The sequence below is a fragment of the Falco punctatus genome (genome assembly GCF_963210335.1).
Source record: "Falco punctatus genome assembly, chromosome: 6".
NCBI lineage: Eukaryota > Metazoa > Chordata > Aves > Falconiformes > Falconidae > Falco > Falco punctatus.
In genome coordinates this window covers 9,072,504-9,095,147 of record NC_137585.1, presented here as the reverse complement: position 1 = coordinate 9,095,147, position 22,644 = coordinate 9,072,504, and the positions used below count along the sequence as shown (strand labels likewise).

The 22,644-nt window shown below is 42.3% G+C and overlaps 1 protein-coding gene across 2 annotated transcripts in view; it reads left to right on the top strand.

Moving 5' to 3' along the window:
• The first annotated feature begins 74 nt into the window (after nt 1-74).
• The window catches only part of LOC308065821 (ovostatin-like), a 53,509-nt gene continuing 30,939 nt past the window's right edge, over nt 75-22,644 (top strand). Inside the window, exon 1 of one of the 2 annotated variants that reach the window (XM_080392322.1) lies at nt 75-21,726. In XM_080392322.1, coding sequence (XP_080248448.1) covers nt 21,524-21,726 — 203 coding nt within the window. In that variant the 5' untranslated portion in view covers nt 75-21,523. The remainder of the gene's footprint in view (nt 21,727-22,644) is intronic. The other variant, XM_080392323.1, reaches the window with a different exon arrangement.

The window sequence follows — 22,644 nt, the reverse complement described above, 5'->3', positions numbered from 1 at the left end:
TGCATGGGTGAGCTCAGGGAGCAGCTCTGCTTCCCAGCTGAGCCCCTTGTTTTCCACGCTTGGCATGGGGCAGCTGCTCTAAGGCTGAGCGCCCTCCTCTGCGTTCTGCCTGCCTCCCTGCCCTGCGACAGCTCTCCCTTCAGCCCTTGCCTCTCCCCTCCAAACCAAACCCACGTAGCCACTTGTGGGGAGAGGATCTCCTTCCCCGTGCCGTGGGAATCCAGAGCTACAGGCTGCCCAGACACGGGTCCCACCGGCTTGTGAATAACTCCGTGTGCGGTGATTCCATAACCTCTCTGGACAATGCCCCCCGGCCTTTTTTCCTCTGAGCTGGACAGTCCCAACTCTCTAAGCTCTTCTTCCAACAAAAATCCACATTTTTACAAGCCTTCCTTTTCCTCTTCCAGTGCCTCCTTCCCTTCCACTTCCCCTTCCCTCTTGTCCCCTGTTGGGCAGGGCAGGTTGTAGAGTGACCCAGGCAGAAGGAATCCTAAACCAGCCACGATGCCTGCTGTGGTTAACAAAACCACAAGTACCTGGGGTGTGACTGCCTTGGGCAGGTGTCTGGGCAAGGCTGCAGAGGAGCAATGTCTTGAGAACACCTCAAGGACTTCAGAATATTCCTTTCTGCGGCATTGTGTCTCCTGTTTTTCACCCCAGAGGCAGTGCAGGCAATGTTCTTTGTCTGGACTTGTATTCTGAGGTCTGTTTAAGTGCCTTCCATAAGGTAAATGTGTTAGACATTTATTTTTGATTTCTACACATTCATCCTTCTGGGCTTTTTGTAGCAAATGGATACTTTTTCTTATGGCACAGAGGAGTAATTTTTTTCTTTGTTGACTTTTTTTTTTTTTTAACTAAAAATTAATTCCAACATGTCATTTAGGTACTTTGGAAGTCCACTCTCTCCTCACATCACTTGAAGTGGGTTTCACACTTTCAACTCAAATAGGAAAGGCAGGTCTTACCCTTGGCCCCATCTTCCATGTCTTTTCAAATTTTCCGCTGTTTGCTCTCACACTCCTGGCTTCAGGGACACCTTTGCAAGTGTACAAGGCAGCCTGATGAGATGCAGAGGCTGTGCCTATCAAAGGGTGGCAGCTGGACTTGCTTTCCTTTTTTTCTAGGTTAGCTCTAGCAGAGACGTGGAAAAGATAAATCATGCTGCTTCATGGAACAGCAGTATCTTATGGACCCAGAGATGAGCCTTTCCTAGTGTCCTGGGAACACTGGTGGTGTGGAGTTTTGGAACCACTCTCTGGGATGATGGAGAGATGAATATCCTCCATGCATGAGGTCATTTCAGTAACAGAGTGTTTTCAAATGCCTGTATCACTAGCAGGAATGCACTCAATTTTATATTTGGCTTATGGTGTTAATAATAAATTCTTGTGGCTTTCCAATTTTCCCAGAGTTCTTAATTGATATAATCTGATTTCTAATGCCTCAGTCTGTGTAAGCAAAGATCCAAATTAATAACTGTGAATGCTGCTACTTAGCAGCCTTGTCCCTTACACGTACTCCATGAATCAAGGCTTTAATATTCGTGATCTTTTCTCAAACAGCAGGAAATTCTTAATATTATAAATACTTGGATGTCAGTATTTTACAAATCCATTGGGTTCTGTTTTCCGGGCTTTCTTTAGCATACTGGAAACTAGAAATCTGCCTTTAAAATTAATAGCCAATATTCCCAGTGTCATATGATTCAAACAGCTTGGGTAAAATACTAAATATTGTAGGAGACTTCGTATGCAAATACTTTTAGGAAGTCACAAAAAGAATTAAAATCCCATTCTTGAGTTGTTCTGTTCATAAAGGTCACCTGTCTGTTAAAGCTATCACTGATTTCTAGTTGCTGGGAAGACAAGGGTCTGCAGTTTAGCTTTTGCCCCAGCTCTCATGGAATTGAATCCATTTTTTTTGTCAAAAAGTAGCTTCTTCAAAGTAAGTCAAAACCATTCCAGGGAGACGGTGCTACTTCTCTATATGAGGAATCTGGGACCCAACCACTCAGTCTGGGTGAATCAAATCTCTTCAAACCTGGGGCACAGGGTTACTAATGTTATTAGTTAATGTTATTAATGGGAACAGGGTTCCCGTGTTACTAATCATTCTGAAGAAAACCCATGCCTTAAAAATCTGCTTGCAGAGACCTCATAGGGGGAGAGCATTAAGGGTGTTCGGGAATATGAATGGGACAATGGCACCCACAGCAATGGTTTACAGGAACAAACATTGTCACAGTTCATGATTGCAAAGCACCCCTACCTGTTTGTGGCATAATAGGATGAAATGGCCTCAGGTTGAACCAGGGGAGGTTTAGATTGGATATTAGGAAAAAATTCTTCACCAAAAGGGTGGTCAGGCATTGGAACAGGCTGCCCAGGGAAGTGGTTGAGTCACCATCCCTGGAGGTATTTAAAAGATGTGTAGATGTGGCACTTAGGGACATGGTTTAGTGGTGGACTTGGCAGCATTAGGTTGATGGTTGCGCTTGATCTTAAGTGTCTTTTACAACTGAAATGGGTCTATGGTTTTATGGCCAGGAGGTGGCGGCAGGTCACACCGAGACCGTCCAGGGTCCCTGGCTTGCTGTCCTGCAAAAGCGAACTTCTCCGGGGTCTGTGCCTCAGGCAGTTATCAGCAGGACACAGGGGAAAATGCTGATCTTAAACATTCAGTTGCTATTTGTCTTTCATACAGTCTTGGTCTTATCTAAACAAGATTTTTGCACGGATTAGCTATGGAGTAATGTATGTCGGTTTAAAGGTCAGCATGAGATTTCATACTGCATTCAATTTCTGTTTGATAGCATTATAATAACAAACTTTAGTATCCTAAACTTATTAATTATTATACTATACCATAGTGTAATTTTAAAATAATTAAGAATCGCTAGATGTAGGGTGCATTTTTAGGTATAAAATCCAGCTGGTTTAATTTCTATGTTACAAAAAGTGTATTTTCTAGTAAACATTACCTTTCAAGTATGTTTGCTCATTTGCTCACAGGTCCTCTACATATGAGCTTTCTATAGCTGGCATGCAAAGCAATGAAAAGCTATCCACGTGTGCCCTGTTTCTTTTTGAAGCAAACACTGCAATAAACTGCAGATTGATATAACAGAAATCTTAAATTTGCAATGAATGGCATTTGAATGGAAATATGAATATAAAGGCATGTGAATAAAGAATGGAACAAATTATAAAGACATAATATGCCTTAACTGGTGAAGAGGGTTGCCATTCAAATAAGAAGAGAACAAGGACTGCAGCAATTTAAAAACATAAAGAAAAGGTGTTAAAGAGCTGAAAAACAAGATTGCAACTATAAAAAACTCAAGTAAGAAAAAAAAAGAACACTGAGACTCAGCAATTTTTTCCTGAGACTTGCAAGAGGCAAGAGAAGATAGTCAGATGAAAGATCTCAGTAAATCTCTACTCATGGAAGATGCAAAAAGTATGACGAAAATTCAGGTAATAGTTAATGATGATTGCCAATAAAGAAGAACCTTTAGAGACATGATGAGAACTCAGCCGCTGCTGACAGCTGCCCTGTGTGGCACTATTACTCCTTCCCAGATTACCTGGACAAATATGTCCTGGCACTAGTGAATATGAAAGAATAAGTGAAATCCGTGGCAGAAGGAGCATGAGTGAAATCAGTTTTGCTTATAAAAAACACCTTCCCCTGCCAGAAGGATTCACATTGAATGTTCCCTACAAAATCCATTGTAGAGAACATAGCAATTTTTTTCACATCTAGAAAACTAGGAACAAAGCATAAAAATTTAGAGTTCAACTTCTGCCTCATAAGTTTCTCCCATTTGATTTTTGCATTTTATTACCACTACAAGGTCTTTCATTTAAATAACCTACTCAACAATATGTACATTTATAAATTAAAATGGAAGGCAAATTTCTCTGGAAGGCAACTGTGGATAACCTAGTGCTTCCACCTTCACTCTCTTCATTTTACCTATTTTCTCCCTCATGCCTCTGTGCTTCATTGCCCAAAATTCCATGCACCAGAAAGGTTCAAAAAATATGTAGTCAAGGGAAACCAAATATAAATAACAGGAAAAATCTCCTAAAACCTAGAAGGTTTACTTGACTATGCAATCATCTTCTGGGTGAAAATAGTGCAAGACCCAGACTTAAAGGCACTGCAAAGTACTGAAAACTGTAGGAGAGTAAAATCCCTGGTCTATTCTAGCTGTGGGCAAAGAAAGCAAAGGACAGCAGATAATATTGTTCTTTTCATTGCTACTTTCTATAATTTCTTCTGCCTGAGAGAAAACATGAACTCAGACTGTTTGTTGCCTTTCCCCTGCATAGAGCTATACAGATGATGTGTCTAATAGTTTATACGCATCAAAATCTAGATCCTGCAATGAGATCATGATGTTGTCCCAACAAAATCTTAAGTCACCTGGAATTGGCTGTGCAATTTAACAGGCTTCTTCGAAACAAATGCTATTGAGTCATCTGTGCTGGAAAAATCTCACCACTGCATAACCCAAGGGTCAAGAGGTGGAAAATGGACACATACATAAAAAGGTCCTTAATCTCAACAACCACATTTCCACTGAGGACTCACACCTGAAGGCTGCCACTCCATGGCCAGTTTAAGCCACCTGAATGCAGTTGCCATTGCCCTTTGCGTGTCACCACAAACATTTGCAAAGCTACAAAATGAACTGCACGCTGTACTGGTGAACTGATCCAGCCTAGAACTAGCCTACAAGATTTCATTCTACCCCAGACTGCTCCATCTGGCTAACTGCAGAGCATAGTTGAACACATGTGCTGGCGCAGGAGGAGGACACGGGGACAGTTCTGGCCACAATACTCAGAAATTCCATGTAAATTGCTACCCTAGCTTTCATTTAATGAGAAACACTTTGTTTCTTGAGGGCTATAACAATGTGATAGAAGAATAAAATTTGTGTCTGGCCATAGCAGGCATTCAGCTATGCAGATATAGCTGAAACAGAAACAGCCACAGAAGAGCAACAAAACAAACCAGTGAATGAAGATGGATACACATTTGGAAGTATAAATTCATGTTTTCAAGAAAAATAATCAGAATACTCAAGGAATAACAAAGCATCATTCTCTTTGGGCTTAATATCTTTTCCCTTCCTTCCAGAGCTACCTGCTTTCTGTCAGTCTTTGGCTTCTGTTCCAGTACTGAGCACATCTGTGCCTGATGTATACGCAGAATGCCAAGTTCTGAATTGTAAATGGCACAATCCTATTGTAGATCCCAGAAAGCACACAGTATTTGGGGACCGAAATAAGAAAGTTCCTTGTTCTTTTGGTTTTCACTGCCTCTGTGAAAAATGAAAGTTCATTAGAAAGCACATGCCTATGTACTGCAGTAATACAGCAAGACAAGCCCATTTGATTTGTCTGAGGCAGCCAAGTGCCCCCGAAGCTCCTCTTGGTTCAGCTCAGATGGCAAACCCAGCCCACACATTGGCAGTGCTCAATGTTTGGCTGCCAAGAAAGGCCTGGAGGAACCCAGGGCAGGACAAGCCCAGCTCTGCCTCAACGTTACCTGAGAACAGCTGCTTCAGGTGGGGGCAGCACATCATGTCCCCTGCCAAGATTATCACCGTTACATTCAGAAAGCTGGACACCAAGGACAGCAGTTTCGGAAATACTGAAATGACGGAGAAGCCCAGCTCCAATTTCAAAGAAATCCATGTCACTTACAAATTTCTTTCCTTAAAAGTCTGCTAGAATCTTACAACTGAGGGAGTCGCTAGATACTTGCCATATATGCTTATTTACCTCCTGAAATGAGCGGTCTGATTTTCAAATTGGAAGAATAACCAGAGCTTGGGAAAGTTGGAAAACAGCTAATTATCCCTTTGTCTTAGGGGCAGAGGAGGAAGGGAGAAGGTCAATAATGGTAGACAAAAGTCAATATTAATGAACTTTTTCATCCACTTAGCACCAAGACAACAACTCCACTGAGTCTGATTTCAAAAAGTGCCTGGCACATGCTGCTCCTGTGTTGCATTATTGTTCTTACAGTGGCTCGGCCCTGGGATAAAAACAAGCAGTCTCTGTCTTCAGAATAATCTTTTCATCCTGAAGGATGAGCAACAGAAAAAGAGGTTTCTTAGTTGACGTTTCTAGTTCTAACAGACAAATAGTCGCTCCTTTCTTCAACCTTGTTACGTGCTTCCTCCTTCAGTCAGATTTTGCTATCGCTTCCGAAACTTATCCCAATTTGTGCTGTTGGCCAAGAGGACATCTGAAGCTTCTTACGTTGAAATTTTGTAGAAAACACTGGTTGTCTAATTAATGTTCTGTGGTACAGAGTAGCTCCAAGGAAACAGGAAGATTTTGAGCCTCTCTGTGTGTTCCCTTCTTCACTTTCATGCATAGACGATTTTACTTCAAACTAGCAATTTTCAGAACAGTGTTTAAGTGTACAAAGATTTAGGATATGCTGGATAATTTGTTGCTAATAAAATTTTAGGATATGCTGGATAATTTGTTGCTAATAAGCATGGCTTACAGAGATACCAGCTTGCGTCTAACACTGATTCCTGCCTGAACAAGACTAGTTTGATTCCAGAATGCTTTCAGAAGAGCAGCCTATAACCATCAGGCTTGAGAAATTAAAAGCCAACTGAAAAATTTCTTCTTAAAACTTAGCTCCCAACTTCAAACCATGTTGTTGCTTAGTTGCATCAGTCACTCAGGCAGGAGATAATGTCTCTAGGATCAAAATATACTAGCACAAGAGGTATCACATATACGGGCCTGGTACAGACACCCTGTTATTCCATTTTGTGGGTCTCAGCAATTATTCAAACCCTAAGACTGCATGACCATTGGAGGTCCCTTTCAGCCCAAACTATTCTATGATTCTACAATTCTATGATGCTGTCAATGTCCCCCAACAGCCAAATCCCAGTTCCAATGGGTTAGGAGCAATTTGCAGCAGGAAAACTGCTGCTCCACTGGGAAAGAAGTTGAGGATATGCAGCTGCTGGACTGCTGACGGTATTAAAGCCACAGCACTATGGTTTCCACAGGCTTATGGAAAGGTGGGACTTGGTTGCCATTACTACCTCCCTCTTTTAAACAAAAAAAGGAGATTGCCATTTTCAAAATCTAATTTGCTACACTGCATGTTTTCAGAAGGAATAAGAGCACATGAAAAGACAAACCTACCAGACCCACATCTTATCCCCTGCAGGTCATGCTCCTTCAGAGCCAGTAGCTGAATACTGGAGCACCTACCTGTACTGGAGAATCACATAATCCCAGCTACACTTCTCCTGCTGTGTAAACATAAGTGTGTCCCAGACTGCAGACTGTGGACATCAAGCATTGTTCAGACTTTAATCTGGATCCTTCCAAAGGGTGAGCAGCAGAAGAGTGGAACAGCCTTCCTTATTGGATGCTAGTGCTTTACCACAGTGACAAAGGCAACTCAGGTGATTACTGTTCACATTTCAAAGCAGACAATCAAGTATGCCACAGACAATCAAGTATGCCAGAGGTGGGAAAACCAAACCCATCAGTGCCATAGATGTTGAAATGCATAGAGCAGATCTACAATCAGCTGAAACAGTATACAGAGCAGATCCCTTTCACTTATTTATAGAACACTGACAGTTTATATAAATAGCTATTTTAATTAAAATTTTAAACAGGAGATAGAATTGCAAACCAAACCCAGCACCAGATCAATGAGCTGGGTGTTTGAAAAGTGCACTTCCTTTCCACCAACATCACAGCACTCAGCACGTGGTCCATACCTCTGCTGCAGTTACTCTCTAGTTCACAGATCCTTATGCATATGCATAAACACAAACCACCAAAAAATGTTGCTTGCTTTTTCATCCAACTCTTTCTGCAAAAGAAAACTTTAACAATATGGCCAGCAGACCACAAAGTCCTATGGCGTAAGAAAATAACAAGTAGAGACATGGTTATGTGAAAGAATGGCAGAGTGAAAATAAAAGGCAATGTTGAGGAGTCCTCATCATGCACCAGAGCTCTGTATGAAAAAAACAGAGCAAAGTGCCTCCCAGTGAACTTTACCACTCAAGCATTGTTATTAAATAGGAAGAGAGATTCTCAGTCTGAAAAATATTGGTGCTGAGGATTGGTTGTCTTTTCTTCTCAGGGAAACACCTACCAGGCAACTCCCCAACCTACTTGGAAGCACTGAGCTCAGGACTGGGCCACCCCTGTGCTACCTGGAGATCGCCCTGCTGACATTTACTTTTGGCTCACAGTCAAATGCTACAGTCTGGCAATAATGCCGTGCATTAGGAACTGCCTGATACAGATTATTTTCTGAATACAAACTCAGCAGAAACAACTTCCCGTGTCTCTTCTACCTTTCAATTGTGTTTTAGAGACACCAGCTGAAAAGGTAATTACTTTTATGAGGTTCTATTCAAAGTCTAACTTGTCTAAAGTGCAAGTGAAGAGCTCAGCCAATGCCATGTGCATTGAAAAGAGATACGGTGACTTGGTGTGTAAACGTCAGAGCTCAGCCAACAAACATTCAAATTCTCCTTCTCCAGCAGGGTGAAGAGATCAAACTCCAGAATGCAACCCATTAAGCACACTGGAAACTGTCTTTGCAGCTTCTTTTTGCTCCGTGTGAAACAGATCATGAATGAAGCTTTTACCCAAAACACACTTTGAATCGGCCTGAAGAAAGGACATAAAAATCCAAGCTGGCTGAAAGACAGAAGTTAAGAGCACGTTTTAGTAACTGCAGAGAAATTGGAATTTTTCGTCTTCCCTCAAAATTCTGCAAGTTAGAAAGGCGGTGCTGTAAATCTTTAGAGAAACTAATCGACCTAGTTACTACATTTGCCCTTTCATGGGACCAAAAGCATATTATGAAGGCACATAGTGACATAGTTCACTTCACTGCTCACTCTTCTCAAGGAAAAGTGCATCCCACAGCAATTCAGCAGCGTAGAGGAGCACTACAGAATAGCTCGTGACAAGCTGCAAGTTCAACATTCAACTGACATTTCAAAGCAGCCTGAGCAAAGGCTGCTGCATTATTCCATCTCCTCTGAGACACACCGCTGTCTTCACTCCTAACTCAGCAAGAGAAGAGGGACACCACCTGCAAAAGGCAAAAACTAACATTCAAGGACTGTGCAAGAAAGTTTAATTAAAAAAGCAGCACAACAAAGTACATCATGCAAATTCCGAGCCAGCATCAGCCTAAAAATCCTCATTACTGGGAGCAATCTCCCCCTGTGAAAAGTGAAAGTGGAGGAACCATCCTGCCCCAGAAAGGACCAAATATCCTTTTAGGCAGTCCCAACAGTAGAGAGTGAGGCTTCAGGAAGAAATGTACACATGGAAACATGAATTGTCTGACTCAACTAAAGTTTATTAATTTCAGTAGACTACAGTAAAGTGAAGTTTACACATCAGTATCTTTTTTTCTAGCAATGACATGCTTCTAACCTGCCAGCAGAGTTTAGCGCAGGGCTATGAATTAATGATTGGCTGCATTTGCCTTAGAGCAGCTGACATCTGAGATGTCTTGTGAGAGCCTGAATATGCTGCCAGAGGTACTTAAAAGGAAAGGCACCAAATAATGTGAAAAATGTGCCAGTTATCTGAGGGGTGCCTACTGCACACACAGTTTCAGCAGTTTTGGTCTGCTTAGTTCTCAGAGCGGCTCTTTTCCACTGAAATGCTCCCTAGCTCCCTTCCTAGCATAGATTAAACCAAGTCTTACTTACTCCTTGCTTCAGCCCCTTGTTTCCTGAGTTTACAGAGCATTTTCATGTTGGGCATGACAGCTGCTTGCCCACTGATGCCAGAAAGCTGCACTGTAACTTTGCTAGCAGAACCTCTGGGTTTTCATGCTGGTTTGGCTCGTGGAGGCACAAGGCACAAGAGTTTAGATCTCCTCACAACAAGGAAATTTATTTGAAATCACAGTGCAATGCTTCCACTCCACCAGCTGGTGCCCTTTTCTTAGCTTTCTTCAGTGACCCAGCCACTCCAGGTCACCTTGCAAAATCGAGTGGTCTCAAATTTTTGGTGGTCCCACTGAAAGATTTCCCCTGCAGAGGCTGAGAATGCAACACAGTCAGTGCAAGGAGAGGAAGAAGGAAAGCCAACAGGGAGATGCTCGGCAGCGTATGGTCTTTGTCACCAAAGCCCAGCAAGGGGTCTAGTCTTGCCTCATTGCACTGCTGCGCTGATTGCAGAGCTTTCCAGGTGCACCTTTGCTAGGATCCTCAGGACACCGGTGCTGCACCACAAGAGCAGCTTCCCCTCCTGCACAAGCCTCACCTCACCATGCCAGGGCCTGGTGGTGCAGGGGGCACATAGCAGGTCACAGCTCAGGAACGTGCCAGCTCCAGAAGGTCTCATTGCCTCAGCTGTGCCAAAGACCAGGGCACATGGGGCACAGACCACCTCCCAGCAGCACTGGCCCCCATCCCAGCCCCACCAGCCCAGTGCTTGGCGCTTCCCACAGTAGCAGTCATGGCAGCTGCCTCAGGGTTCCCTGGGGAGTCTGCCCACTTGGCTGTTCTTCTGGGACCTCCATAGGGCTCTGTCCCCAAAGCTCTCCTCAGCCACCAGGAGCCAGGCAGGGAGGACCAGTGTGTCAGATCTGGTGGTTCCTTGTGGGTCAACAGCTCCCTTTGGGAGCCACAAGTAACAGAGAAGCAGATAAATTACAGAGACTACTGACTCCATACACTGCTACAGTAAGACATGCGCTTGTCCTCTCTTCTGGCCAAAGAGCTTTGCCTGCATCCTGGAAAGCCAGAGCCTCCCCATAGGCACAGGGTAGGGAGGCTGTAGGTGTCATGGTTTTGCTGAGGATATCTTCAGTATTGGGGACAGTCATGTTTAATATCTTTATCAACAATCTGGAAGAGGGGATCAAGTGCGCCTGAAGGAACTTTGCAGATGACACCAAGGTAGGTGGGAGAACTGACCTGCTTGAGGGCAGGAAGGGTCTGCAGAGGGATCTGGACAGGCTGTATCGATGGGCCGAGGTCAATTGTATGAGGTTCAACAAGAAGAAGTGCCAGGTCCTGCAGCTGGGTCACAACAACCACACACAACGCTACAGCCCTGGGGCAGAGTGGCTGGAAAGCTGCCTGGTGGAAAAGGACCTGGGGGTGCTGAGTGATGGCCATCTGAATGTGAGCCAGCAGTGTGCCCAGGTGGCCAGGAAGGCCAACAACATCCTGGTTCATATCCAAAATAGTGTGGCCAGCAGGACAAGGGAAGTGATTGTCCCTTTGTACCGGTGAGGCCGCACCTTGAATACTGTGTTCAGTTTTGGGCTCCACACAACAAAAAAGACATTGAGGTGCTGGAGCATGTCCAGAGAAGGGCAACGGAGCTGGTGAAGGGTCTGGAACACAAGTTTTTTGAGGATCAGCTGAGGGAACTGGGGTTGTTTAGTCTGAGGAAGAGGAGGCTCAGGGGGGACCTCATTGCTGTCTACAGCTACCTGAAAGGAGGTTGTAGGCAGGTGGGGGTTGGTCTCTTCTTCCAGATAGCTAGTGACAAGACAAGAGGAAATGGCCTCAAGTTACACCAGGGGAGGTTTAGATTGGACTAATAAGGAGAAAAGTTTTCACTGAAAGGGTGGTCAAGCATTGGAACAGGCTGCCCAGAGAGGTGGTGGAATCACCATCCCTGGAGGCGTTTAAAAAACATGTTAATGTGGTGCTTAGCAGCATGGTTTATTGGTGGACTTGACAGTCCTGGGTTAATGGTTAGACCTGATGATCTTAAAGGTCTTTTCCAACCTAAATGATTCTATGATTCAGGTGGCTCCTGGTCTCCCTGAGACATCAGTTGCCCAGTGCCCACTCCAGCCTGCTGACAGGAGATGTGCCTAGGGACATCTCCACCACCATGCCGCTGGTCCCTTTCCTCTGTGTCCTCAGCACACTTCCCTGTTTCTCCTTATCAGCTGTAGCCTGCAGCATTTGTCAGTATTTGCCCTGCTCTATTTGACGCAGGGACGTCTATCCAGTGACAGCTTTGCATTCCTGATTGTTTGTCCCTGCACCTCACACCCACCCGTGGCTGCCACTCCTGATTCCTGGCAGTCCCAAGACATCCAAAGACGTCATTTGAAGAGTGTGTGTGATTGCTCCTTAATTATTGGGTAATCATCCCCAGATCATGAAAACTGTAATCATTGTTTATAATTATACTATTCCTGCACATCTTGTAAGGGTGGTTTGACACTGCTGTCCAAGAGACCCAGGGGAAGATCCTATGACTGCAGCATCATCTCTGTACCAGCTCTGCTTTGGACTGTGGTTGGAGGGCCTCATTCTCCTCTGTACAGGAGATTCCTGAGCTATGTGGCAGGACTCGTTCTTGTGTTCCCTCAGGAACTGCTATTTTTGTTTCCTCCTATGCAGCCTCAACAAGGGTCAGAAGGCTGCAACACAACAGTGTAATCCAGGATTATAATGAATATACATCTGGCGTTCACCGTAGCATGGAGAAACCACGTAGTGGCTGGTGTCACTGTGGTGATAAAGGTTTATTCCTTCAGTTTCAGGATGTCCTTTTACTACCCGACTCTTGCCAGAGGGGCTTGGAATTCAGTAGTTGTCTCTTCCACAGCAGCACCGGTCCCCAAGCAGACTGGCTGTAGACCAGAAAGTGACACAGCCCAGTTCCAGGGTTCTTCAGATTTTCCTTCAGCTTTTGGTGGCCCAAAGCTTCTGCTTGCAGCAGATCAAAGCTGTGTTCACTGCTTTGAGAAAGATATGTTTTGTTCCTATCACATTTAGCCACACTGAAAATTATAGCAATTACTAATGGAACAAAGTAAAGGGTTTGGAGTTTGTTTATACAATTAAAAACACTTCTACTAAAAATAAAGTTGCATGCAATAAAATACAGGCTTGGGCCACTCCCAGACTTACTCTCTTACCCTAGGTGTTGGTGCAAATGTCTTTCTGAGGTGTTTCTCATCTACAAAAAGTAAAGGTCCTACTTAGTGGTACTATGCCTTTAGAGACATGGCTTTCAGCACAAGGCCTCCCCGTGTTCAGTTATGCACTTATATGTGAGGTTCTCTAGGAACACTGAATACAAATTGTATTTCAAAGCATTTCTTTGCAAATTTAAGGGACATTTTTTTGCATCGTGGCCTTTTTTTTTAGCAACGTGGCAGCTAGGAGCGTTAATAAATTCTTAAGATTTACACTGGTGAGCAGAGAGAGACTGGGGCACTGGTGCTTCTGCTCATCTTCTTTTCCTCTTAGGAAAGGATCTGAATTATGAGTTTACACAGAAGTTGTTTTCAAATAATGTAACATCCTTTTGAGGTCTGTTTATGCCTTTGGCATCTTGTCTGCTGAAATATTTTCCCTAACCAGACAGTAGACAGAGCCCTCTGCTGTAGTTGAATCTTTGAATCTTTAAATGTACCCTATAATGGGCACATTGCAGAAGATTCTTATGGAAAGCAGAATCTGGCAGCCCAACAGAGGTGAAATTGCTGCAGCTCCTTGCCCCTGGATGCAACCAGTAGCAAGGCTAAGCATGTTATCCCCAGTAGGCACACACACACAAATGCACGTATATGTCATAGATATACATACATACATGGCCACCACAGAGACCTACACAGACACACAGAGCACTCCCATGAACACAAATGGCATCAATAACCCCCCTCCTTTCTTCCTCCCTGGCTGAGCAGGATAGAGGTCTACTAATGCAAAATATATATGCATATGTATATTGACAACGTTGAACCCATCAGTAGCTGGGCTCTTGCAAATGAAAATATTATCAGATCGAATAAAACACATTGATGATGCTCTCCATGGATTGAATCTGCTATATAAAGATTGATAAAATTCCAAAATTAACTTAGGGACTTGAAATTTACTTTTGATCCAGTTCGGCCTTTCGTTCCAGACCTCACCAGCAGAAAGCAGCTTTTTGTTCCTGTAAGAGTGAAAACATCCAGCTTGCAACATTAGATGAGTATCAGTGTTGGGCTGCATTTGTTACCGAGTTAAGGGAGTCACTCATCAAGTTCTTGCTGTTGTCATGAATCATCTGTGGTACAGCGCAATGCTCCTCTAACATCGGATCCCAACTACAGGCTGACTGAGGAGGAACACGCTGGTAATTAAAGCATGGAAATGGGGAACCGCTTTACACTTTATATTTGACACATTTTGATCAAGCTCCAGACTCTGGACTGCACTGTGTTTCACCTTCCCAGTCTATAGGCTGAATTTTTCCTTTTAGACAAAAAAATTAGGATGACCTATATTACGCTTCTGAGCTTGCATGTCTTATCTAAGCATTTCCCACTACAGTCGTTGTTGGTTAGCTGCTGTTGGTCACCACCCCACAAGCAGACCTGCAGGGCAGGGCTTAAATTACTTAGTATAAACTGCAGGTTTTCAAGTTATCAACAAGAAAGAGAGACTCCACTGGGGGATGTAAATAGATTACCCCCAACTGCTGCAGAGAAAACTAACCTTCCAAAATATCACCATGCTCCCACATTTCCTGCTGTAACCAGAGGCCAGGTAAAAGGAGACAACAGAGACAGTATCTTTACTTTTAAATGCATCCTCTTTAGGGAGGGATCTCTGATCGGACCATGTGTTGTTTAATATCCTGCATCCAGCAACTTAGGGCTCTATAACAGGTTGGAGTAGCTGAATCGCACAGTGTTAGTCTCAGGTCTTTTCTGAAAATGCAGAAGTAGCATGCAAGCTTTGCTGCAGTGTGCAAGGTTAAGTGTCGTACATCCTGACACGTACACCTCCATAGGCATGTGGGGTGACTGCCAATGCAAAGCCTACCGACAAAGCAAAAAGGGGAGCTACCATGCTGTGGTCTGACCAATCATGACTATCAGTAGTACTCCTTGCCATGGATTATCCCCAGAATCATACATAGGTTTCTTCCTGGAAGGCACTGCTTGGTTCATTCCAAATTAGTTCCCTGTGGGGAACTGACATCCATGCAGGGAGGACAAACTAGGAACCAGAACATGGGAGCCAAGAGATCCGATAGTACAGATATACCCAGAAGATAAGGTGCTATCTGAAGGGTCAGGAGATAACCATGTGAGCTGTACCTGGCAGTGGTGTTGTGTGAAGGTACACAGGGGTGGAAAGGTTGAAAAACCCCCTCAGGGATTTGTAGCATCTAAAGTGTTTCTCCTGGAAAATGCAAGTTCTTCAACAGGATGACCTGCAGGATGATGTTATTAGCTGGAAAAAGTTAGATGGACATAAAAAGTGATTTGAGCTGCACAGCCTTTTGTCCCTGGTCCCTGCAAGAATGGCTGGCTCTTCAGGCAGAATGGTCAGGGATGCAAAAGCCTTGGTTTTGCTGCCTGAAGAGTCACTCTTGAAGGCTTCTCCAGCATCTTGTTGCTTACATATTATCTCATTGAGTCATGGCCTTTGCAAAATTAGTGGGTAGCACACTGGGTGCATGTGGCAGTTGTTTCATATCACCAGGAAGAAGTTTTCAGAAGCCCATAAGCCTTTGTTAGATGAAATAACACACCTGAAAAATGTCTTCTATTAAATGGAAGTCTTGGAGTTATAAGGCATGTGTTGGAGCCATTACTCATGCATTGCTCAGAAGACTGGGAAAATCAGTCTTAAAATACAAAGGATGACATCGCTTCATGTGATATCACTTATGTCTTTAAGCTACTGATTCTTTTGAACCACTGGCAGCCCATAAGACCATATTAGCTAGTTCTCAGTTTATCCATGTGAGATCATCTAGCCTTTGTAGTGTTTAGAGTCAGAAGTTTCATGATCAAGATGCCTTGGTTACCTGCATGTGGTTTCACTTGTCCTTATGGTTGTTTGGTGGTGATTCATGGGACCGTGAAGCTGAGGAGCTGTTGCTCTTAGGTGCTTGTTCTGACTTGATTCTAGCTGATGCTACAGAGTGAGCAATAGGATTCTTTTCTAGCTTATTGGTCAACTACAACTTCAACCTGAGAAGACCTTGTGAAATGACTATTGGCAAGGATCATCCCAGAGAAGGAAAAGCAGCAATGGTTTTAGGTCTCAAGCCTGGCTTTCCTGTGATTACAAAATATTCCTTTGACTTACAGAGTTCGAATGTTTCCAGAAGGGTAAAACAAGGGCATTCCATGAACTGAGAGATTGTTTAGTGGGATGGTCAGAAGTCTGGTATATTGTTCTTTTTTTAAAAAAAAAACAAACCTACACATGAAACCCAAATGAACTCAGTTAACCATAAGGGGTGGGAGGTTATTTAGAATCTGAATCTGGAAGGAACTGATTCTGATTCATTTTCTTTGTAATTGAATAAAAAATTTGAGATGCTGATATTTCAAAAAACAAGCTCTCAAATATGTTTCTTTATTTTAAATCAGTTCCTGTTTGCCTTTTTTAAAGCTCAGTGTGACAGTCTGCCTATCTCCACCTAAAGCAACAGACCTATATGAATAAGGGAACAAGGAAAATAGTCAAGACAGGAAAATTTTCTACTGAAGCAAAAATTATTTTTACCCTTTAAAAGTCTCCCTGACACACATTTCTTGTCCTTTGTGATCAAGTGAAATACATGTTCATAGCCCCTTATGGCAAAGGTCTGTTATAACCAAGTCTTAAATTAAATCAGTTTGTCGGTGGTTCAAGATTTTGAGCTAATTCAGAATGGCAGCAATATGGTTACTGCATCAGAATTGCATTGTCCACAGATTTTGGGGTATTTTATTTTATAAGAAATGAAATTTTATATCAAATTGTTCATCTAAATGCAGCAATATTTAATGCTTATTAATCAAACTAAAACAATAGGTAATAATACTTATTGTTTGCACTGCTTCTGCACTCTTCTTGACCTCATCGTCTTCTGGTTACATGTCACCGTGGATTCTCTGGCATGCTTCCTATTCCTGCTGTTTCTGAAGAAAGATTGATTGCTAGTTTTGATTATCTTTGTTAGTCTGTTTTAAGCTCTTCTTTTGGCCTGCCTTGCTATGTTTATGTTCTCCTATTTTCATCATTTAGACAGAGTAGGGTTTTTTTCAAGATCTATACACTTTATAGATCAAGAAAAATGGATGATACTTGAAAGTGTTTCATGCCATATGAGGTTGTAATACTTTATTTTTCTTAGACAGGGCTAAAATCTCTTCCAGCGAGATGATGTTGACACCATACTAGTTAATTTACTATCAATTTATCTGTAACAAAGATCTTGCAGGGACTGAACAGTGCGCTGTTTACTCATCTCAATATAACAGTTTTACAATTCTTAATATTACCTGATCTTCATTATTACAGACAACAAGCAATATCAGAAAAAATGCTCTATCCATTCAACATGAAAAGATACAACATACTCCACCAACTTCACTACAAGCTGCCTGTTGCCAGAAAACATTCTGAGAAATATCATCACTTGCAAACTAAAAGCTTGCAGATGGGCATATGTCTTGGAAAAGTAGAAGGCTGTGTAGGCAAAGTCATTCAGAGTATCCAGTCTCTGAGGCATATACCATACTATTCAAAGATTTGTTGGCTTTTTAAAACAAAATGTTTTGTCGGAATGGGTTTGATAAATGTGGGGAAGCATTTCTCAGATTACAATGGAATTTCCTGAAAAGATTGCAGGTTAGCAAATAGCCTGGGACTATCGATGAGGGTATTTGTGGAAGTGAAATGGAAGCTGGGGCTCTGGCCCCACATCTACCTGTTTTAGAGAAAGAAACCAGACAAAAAACAGGTATTGTAGTGTGGGGTGGATTGTTTGTACATCATCTCAGGTGAAGTCATGGCTTCGAAAGTACTCTCAGTCCTTAAGTGTTACGCAAATATAAAGTGGAACCATAGAAGAGAAACAACTAATTATGTATTACTCATTCTTCTGGAAAGTCCAAGGCTTCAATGCTGAAAGCTGCTCATATTTCCACTAAACTTCCTGCTGTTTCTTTGACATAAAGGAAAACAGGCATGACATCTGAATTGACCAAAATTTTTTATGTCTCAACTCTACTCTCAGACTATGCATTGTTCTGCATGGCAAATGGACACTCTTTGGTGTGTTTATTTTCTAATTTGTGCCTACATCTAGTGTCTAGATTCTGCACATACAGCTAGCTATACTGGGCATTTTAGGACACCGTAGGGACACCTGAGGTGCTCTACACAAGCTAGCTGGAGTATTGGAGGTGGGCTAGTCACAGACTCATAGAATTCTCTGTTGTGTGTGCAGTGTACATGCACAACACTGCACTTAACTGCTCCCAGAAAGTCAATGGGATCAGTGTTAGTTGGAAAACTTTACTTTGCCCTAACATTTATGTGTGCCTAGTGTAAAAAGGAAGAGGACAGGTGCATCTGATGAGATAAAATGGATTGGCAAATTCAGATTTATGTGAAAGAAAACTAAGTTGTGAAAAACACGTTTCCAATGCAACTGCAGCAACCATCCCTCTGATTCATCTGGAGAAAGAATGGAGGAACGAAAATGTATGTGTATATAAAATGTCTTCATAAGAGAGAGCAAACTTTCTGAAGTCTGGACTGAATGAGTTAAAGACATCTTGATTCTCTGCCATCCAAAGAGCATGCAACATGACTCTACTTTGAAAACCAAGTACATATGGGATACCTAAGTCTGTATTTGCATTGTTTTCGTCCTGAAGTGCATTTGGTGCTGTTCCTTATTTTGTCAATTTTCTAGTCTAACTATGATCTCCAATTACATCTTTCTTTACACCAAGACAAAGCAGGGCCAGTCTAAGGTCAACAGATTGGTTTTAGATCCACTATCAAGGTACCTTCTGTGTGTTTGTCTTGTAACAGCTGTTTACTGTGAAGTTCATTATTTCCTCTATGTTAAATCCTGATCTTCATGTTTCTACAAGATTTCATCCTCTCCTGCTCCTAGTTTCTTAATCACACAGTTCAAAAGTTCTTCTTTTTCCCTCCTACCAAAAACAACTGGGATAATTTCCCCATTGCACTGTGGTTATCTTAAGAATTATCCCTGACATGGTAGTGATAAGCACAAATATCTGAGCTCATTCATTTATTCACAACATTGCTACAATACGAAGAGGTCATCTGCGATCAGCAGTTTCACTAAAGTAATGAATTCAATAGCTTGTTTCCAGAGAAACATGTGCCCTCTTCAATTGATCTGAACATAATGTCTTCTAAGGTTTCAGTTTTTCAAATGCTGTATTTTTTCCTTTTCAATGTGTGCGTATCAACAAGAAAACCCTCTTACATTTTTCCTAAAGGCATGCTGCACTTAAGTAAAGGATGAGCTTCTGCAGCAATTTGCACTAGAGCCCTGGAGTTGGTTACTATTTCCTTCTCCCTCCTTGATTTTTTTTCGCCGGTTACTTAGTACCCGTTTACAATAAGACATGGGGTCTGAGGCATTTCAAAGCTGCAAACAAAAACACGTCTGCGACATATTCTTAGTTGTCTTCTTCCCTCATTACAACTAATGCAGCAGCTTTCTTCATGATGTGACTGCCCAGTTTGCACACCACCCACCTGCCACGCAGCACTGTCACCTTATTGACAGGTCACGGTCACTCCTGACAGTGCAGTGCTTCTCCCTAGTAACTCAGTGGGAATAGACAGGAGTGCCTGCAGCACCTGGGGCAGTTTTCTTTGTGTCCTAACTTGGTCATTAGAAAGCTTCTGGGAAAGATGGGTAGGTAAGCTCGTTAGGCATGGGTAGTTTAGGGTATGACCTATGCTGATGGAAATCCCTGTACAGCTGAATCATTAGCAAGGATGCATTATATCATGAGAAATGAAATTGATAGAATGGTTTTCAAAAGTCCCACATCCATCCGTACCACATCACTCTAATAGTTCTAATTTCCTTCTCATGCCCCTTACCATCAAAATAACTTCAGGCCCACTCTACATTGCCTAACACCTTTTTTTCAGTGCCCCTAGTGCTCTTTCATGTCCCTAATTACTCCTACAGTATACTCAGTTCCTCTTCCCATTCATCACCTGTTTGGTTGAGGAAGAGGAAGAGAAAAAGGAAAGGAAATTGCCTGTTACTTTCCTTAAATTGCAGGTATAGATATGTTGATTTCCTACCTTAACTTTGTTTTCTTTTCTTTTCTTTTCTTTTCTTTTCTTTTCTTTTCTTTTCTTTTCTTTTCTTTTCTTTTCTTTTCTTTTCTTTTCTTTTCTTTTCTTTTCTTTTCTTTTCTTTTCTTTTCTTTTCTTTTCTTTTCTTTTCTTTTCTTTTCTTTTCTTTTCTTTTCTTATGTAAGACTGGGAATGTAGTCCTGCACTACCATAGATTTTTTAGTTCCCTGTGCTAAGGCTGTGTTACCAAGAGTGTAGCCAATACCTCAATGAAGTTGTTTCTTCACCTCTATTCAGCAGTTGTGAGGCCACAGATGAAGTTCTGTGCCCAGATTTGGCTCCCCAGTGCAGGAAACGTGTTGACAGGCTGGAAGAAGTCCAGTGGAAGGTCACTGGGATGGTCAGTGGCTGGAACAAACCTACAGAAAGAAACTGAGACAACCTCATTTATTCAGTTATATAAGAAACACAGGCTAAGAGGGGACATAATTGCAGTCTTCTGCGGCATAAAGTGGGATGATAGATAAGGCAGAGACAGATTCATCTCAGGGGTGCGCAGTGAAAGCACAAGAAGCAATGGACACAAGTTATAATAGAAGAAATCCTGATTTAAGGAAAAAAAAATCTTCACAATGTAGATGGTTAAGCATGGGAGCTGATGTGGACTCTCCATCCTCGGAGATATTTAAAACATGACTGGACAAGCTTTGAAGTTAGCCCTGCTTAAAAGGAGAGATTGGAGCATATAATGTCAGGAGGTCCCTTTCTATCTAAATCATTTTATGATTCTATATCTTGATTATTCTGAAACTTCTTCTCAGTCAGATTTACTAAAAATTCACCAACAGGCTTGCAGGTTGCTTCATGGGGGGAGCAGGGACAGCGGGGAAAAGCAGACTGACAGACAGATGAGTGAACAAATGAAGTAATATTATCAGATTCCTTTCCCTAGGGATATGCTTGCCCTGACCACTGGCAAAAATGCTGGACAACTAGCCCACACCATTTCTTGCTGAACGTTACTGTTTTCAGTAAGAAACCCCGATTACAATCAGGAGTTCCCTTCTGTGCCATACTGAATGCAGCTATAGTCTGATGGTGTATTGTCACTGCCCAGCCCCCTATGCAGGCATACAATAGCACTGTGTTAGGATTGCTTCTGTTCTGTGAGATATATCTACAGATCTTCACCCAACAAGGAACTACTTAAGCAGTGGCAAATACTAACAGGCTGAAACATTACGGAACCTTCAGCCAATGACATGATAATCAGAGGCAAGCTTCAATAAAACATTCAGATGGGCAGAACCGGTTTGGCTTGCAGGAAGTTATGTGAAATATGAGAGCTTTCCTAAGCTATTGTTTGAGAGTTCAAGGAGTGTGAGAACACACAACAGAGAGGAAGATGAACCTATGCAAATTTTATGTAGATATCTTTTGTTGGAATATGATGGAATCTGTGGAGGAGGAGCATCATCTCAGGCCAGTTTAAAAGCCAGAAGACAGGCTGTCCACTGGAGATCAGTCTCTCCTCTTTCTTCACCGACAGAGATGTGGTCAAGGATTCTTCTGAGTATTCTGTGCTTGAACTGGATTGCCACAGTGTCTTCTGAACCGTAAGAGATCATACATTCTGTACTTTTATAATAACATATTCTATTGTATTTCCCACCGGTTTATTTCTTCTGGAACACTGCTATATAATAAACTGGATGTTTGAGATCCAGGTTCTGAAATTTGTCTGAAATGGAAATAGATTACATTGAAGGATGATATGGAATGATGCTCATCATCATTAAAGTGCTATGAAACCTGATTTGAATGACAGAAACATAAAACTGGAGTAGGTGGAAGTCTGAAGCACATGGGTAAAGTGGAGACAAGACTAGACTAGCAAGTAATACTAATTATAGGGATTGATAAGCATCAGCAGTGCAGAGGGAGCATGGTGTGTGAGGAGGTGCTACAGGCCAGATAATGACTGGTACTAGGGACTATGCTGCCAATCCTAGTGTTAGTATTAGTATTGCATCTGCTGTGCTGTCACCATACAGCACTGTCAATGTCCACGACTTTATACAAACGGAAGATTTCAGCCACAATTTTCAAAAATACACCAACATTACAGCTTAAATGCCCTTCTGAAAAGTTCTAAAGGAAAACGCTGTGAAAGCCAGAGTGTTTAGCTTTCTCAGTTACACTGTTGGTTTTAATCATTTTACTTTTGGTCTTCAAATATCATTCAGTCTGAACTGGGCAACTGAAAATAACAATGAAGGCAATATGAGTAAGCAAAACTGTGGGAGAAAAAAAGGGAAAGGGTCAGATTATCAAGAAAAGATTGTGTGATTCACGTTGTGCTGCAGAACCAGCTCATCAAATCTATTATATATTATTTGTAAAGACTAATTCGGGCAGCAGAGAACTGGTGATCAGCAGCAGAACGTTAGCCAAATATAGCAGATCTGAAGGAAAGTTTTTCAGAGGAAGAATTTGGGGAATGAAGGATGCCCTAGTTACAGAAAGCAGTGTAA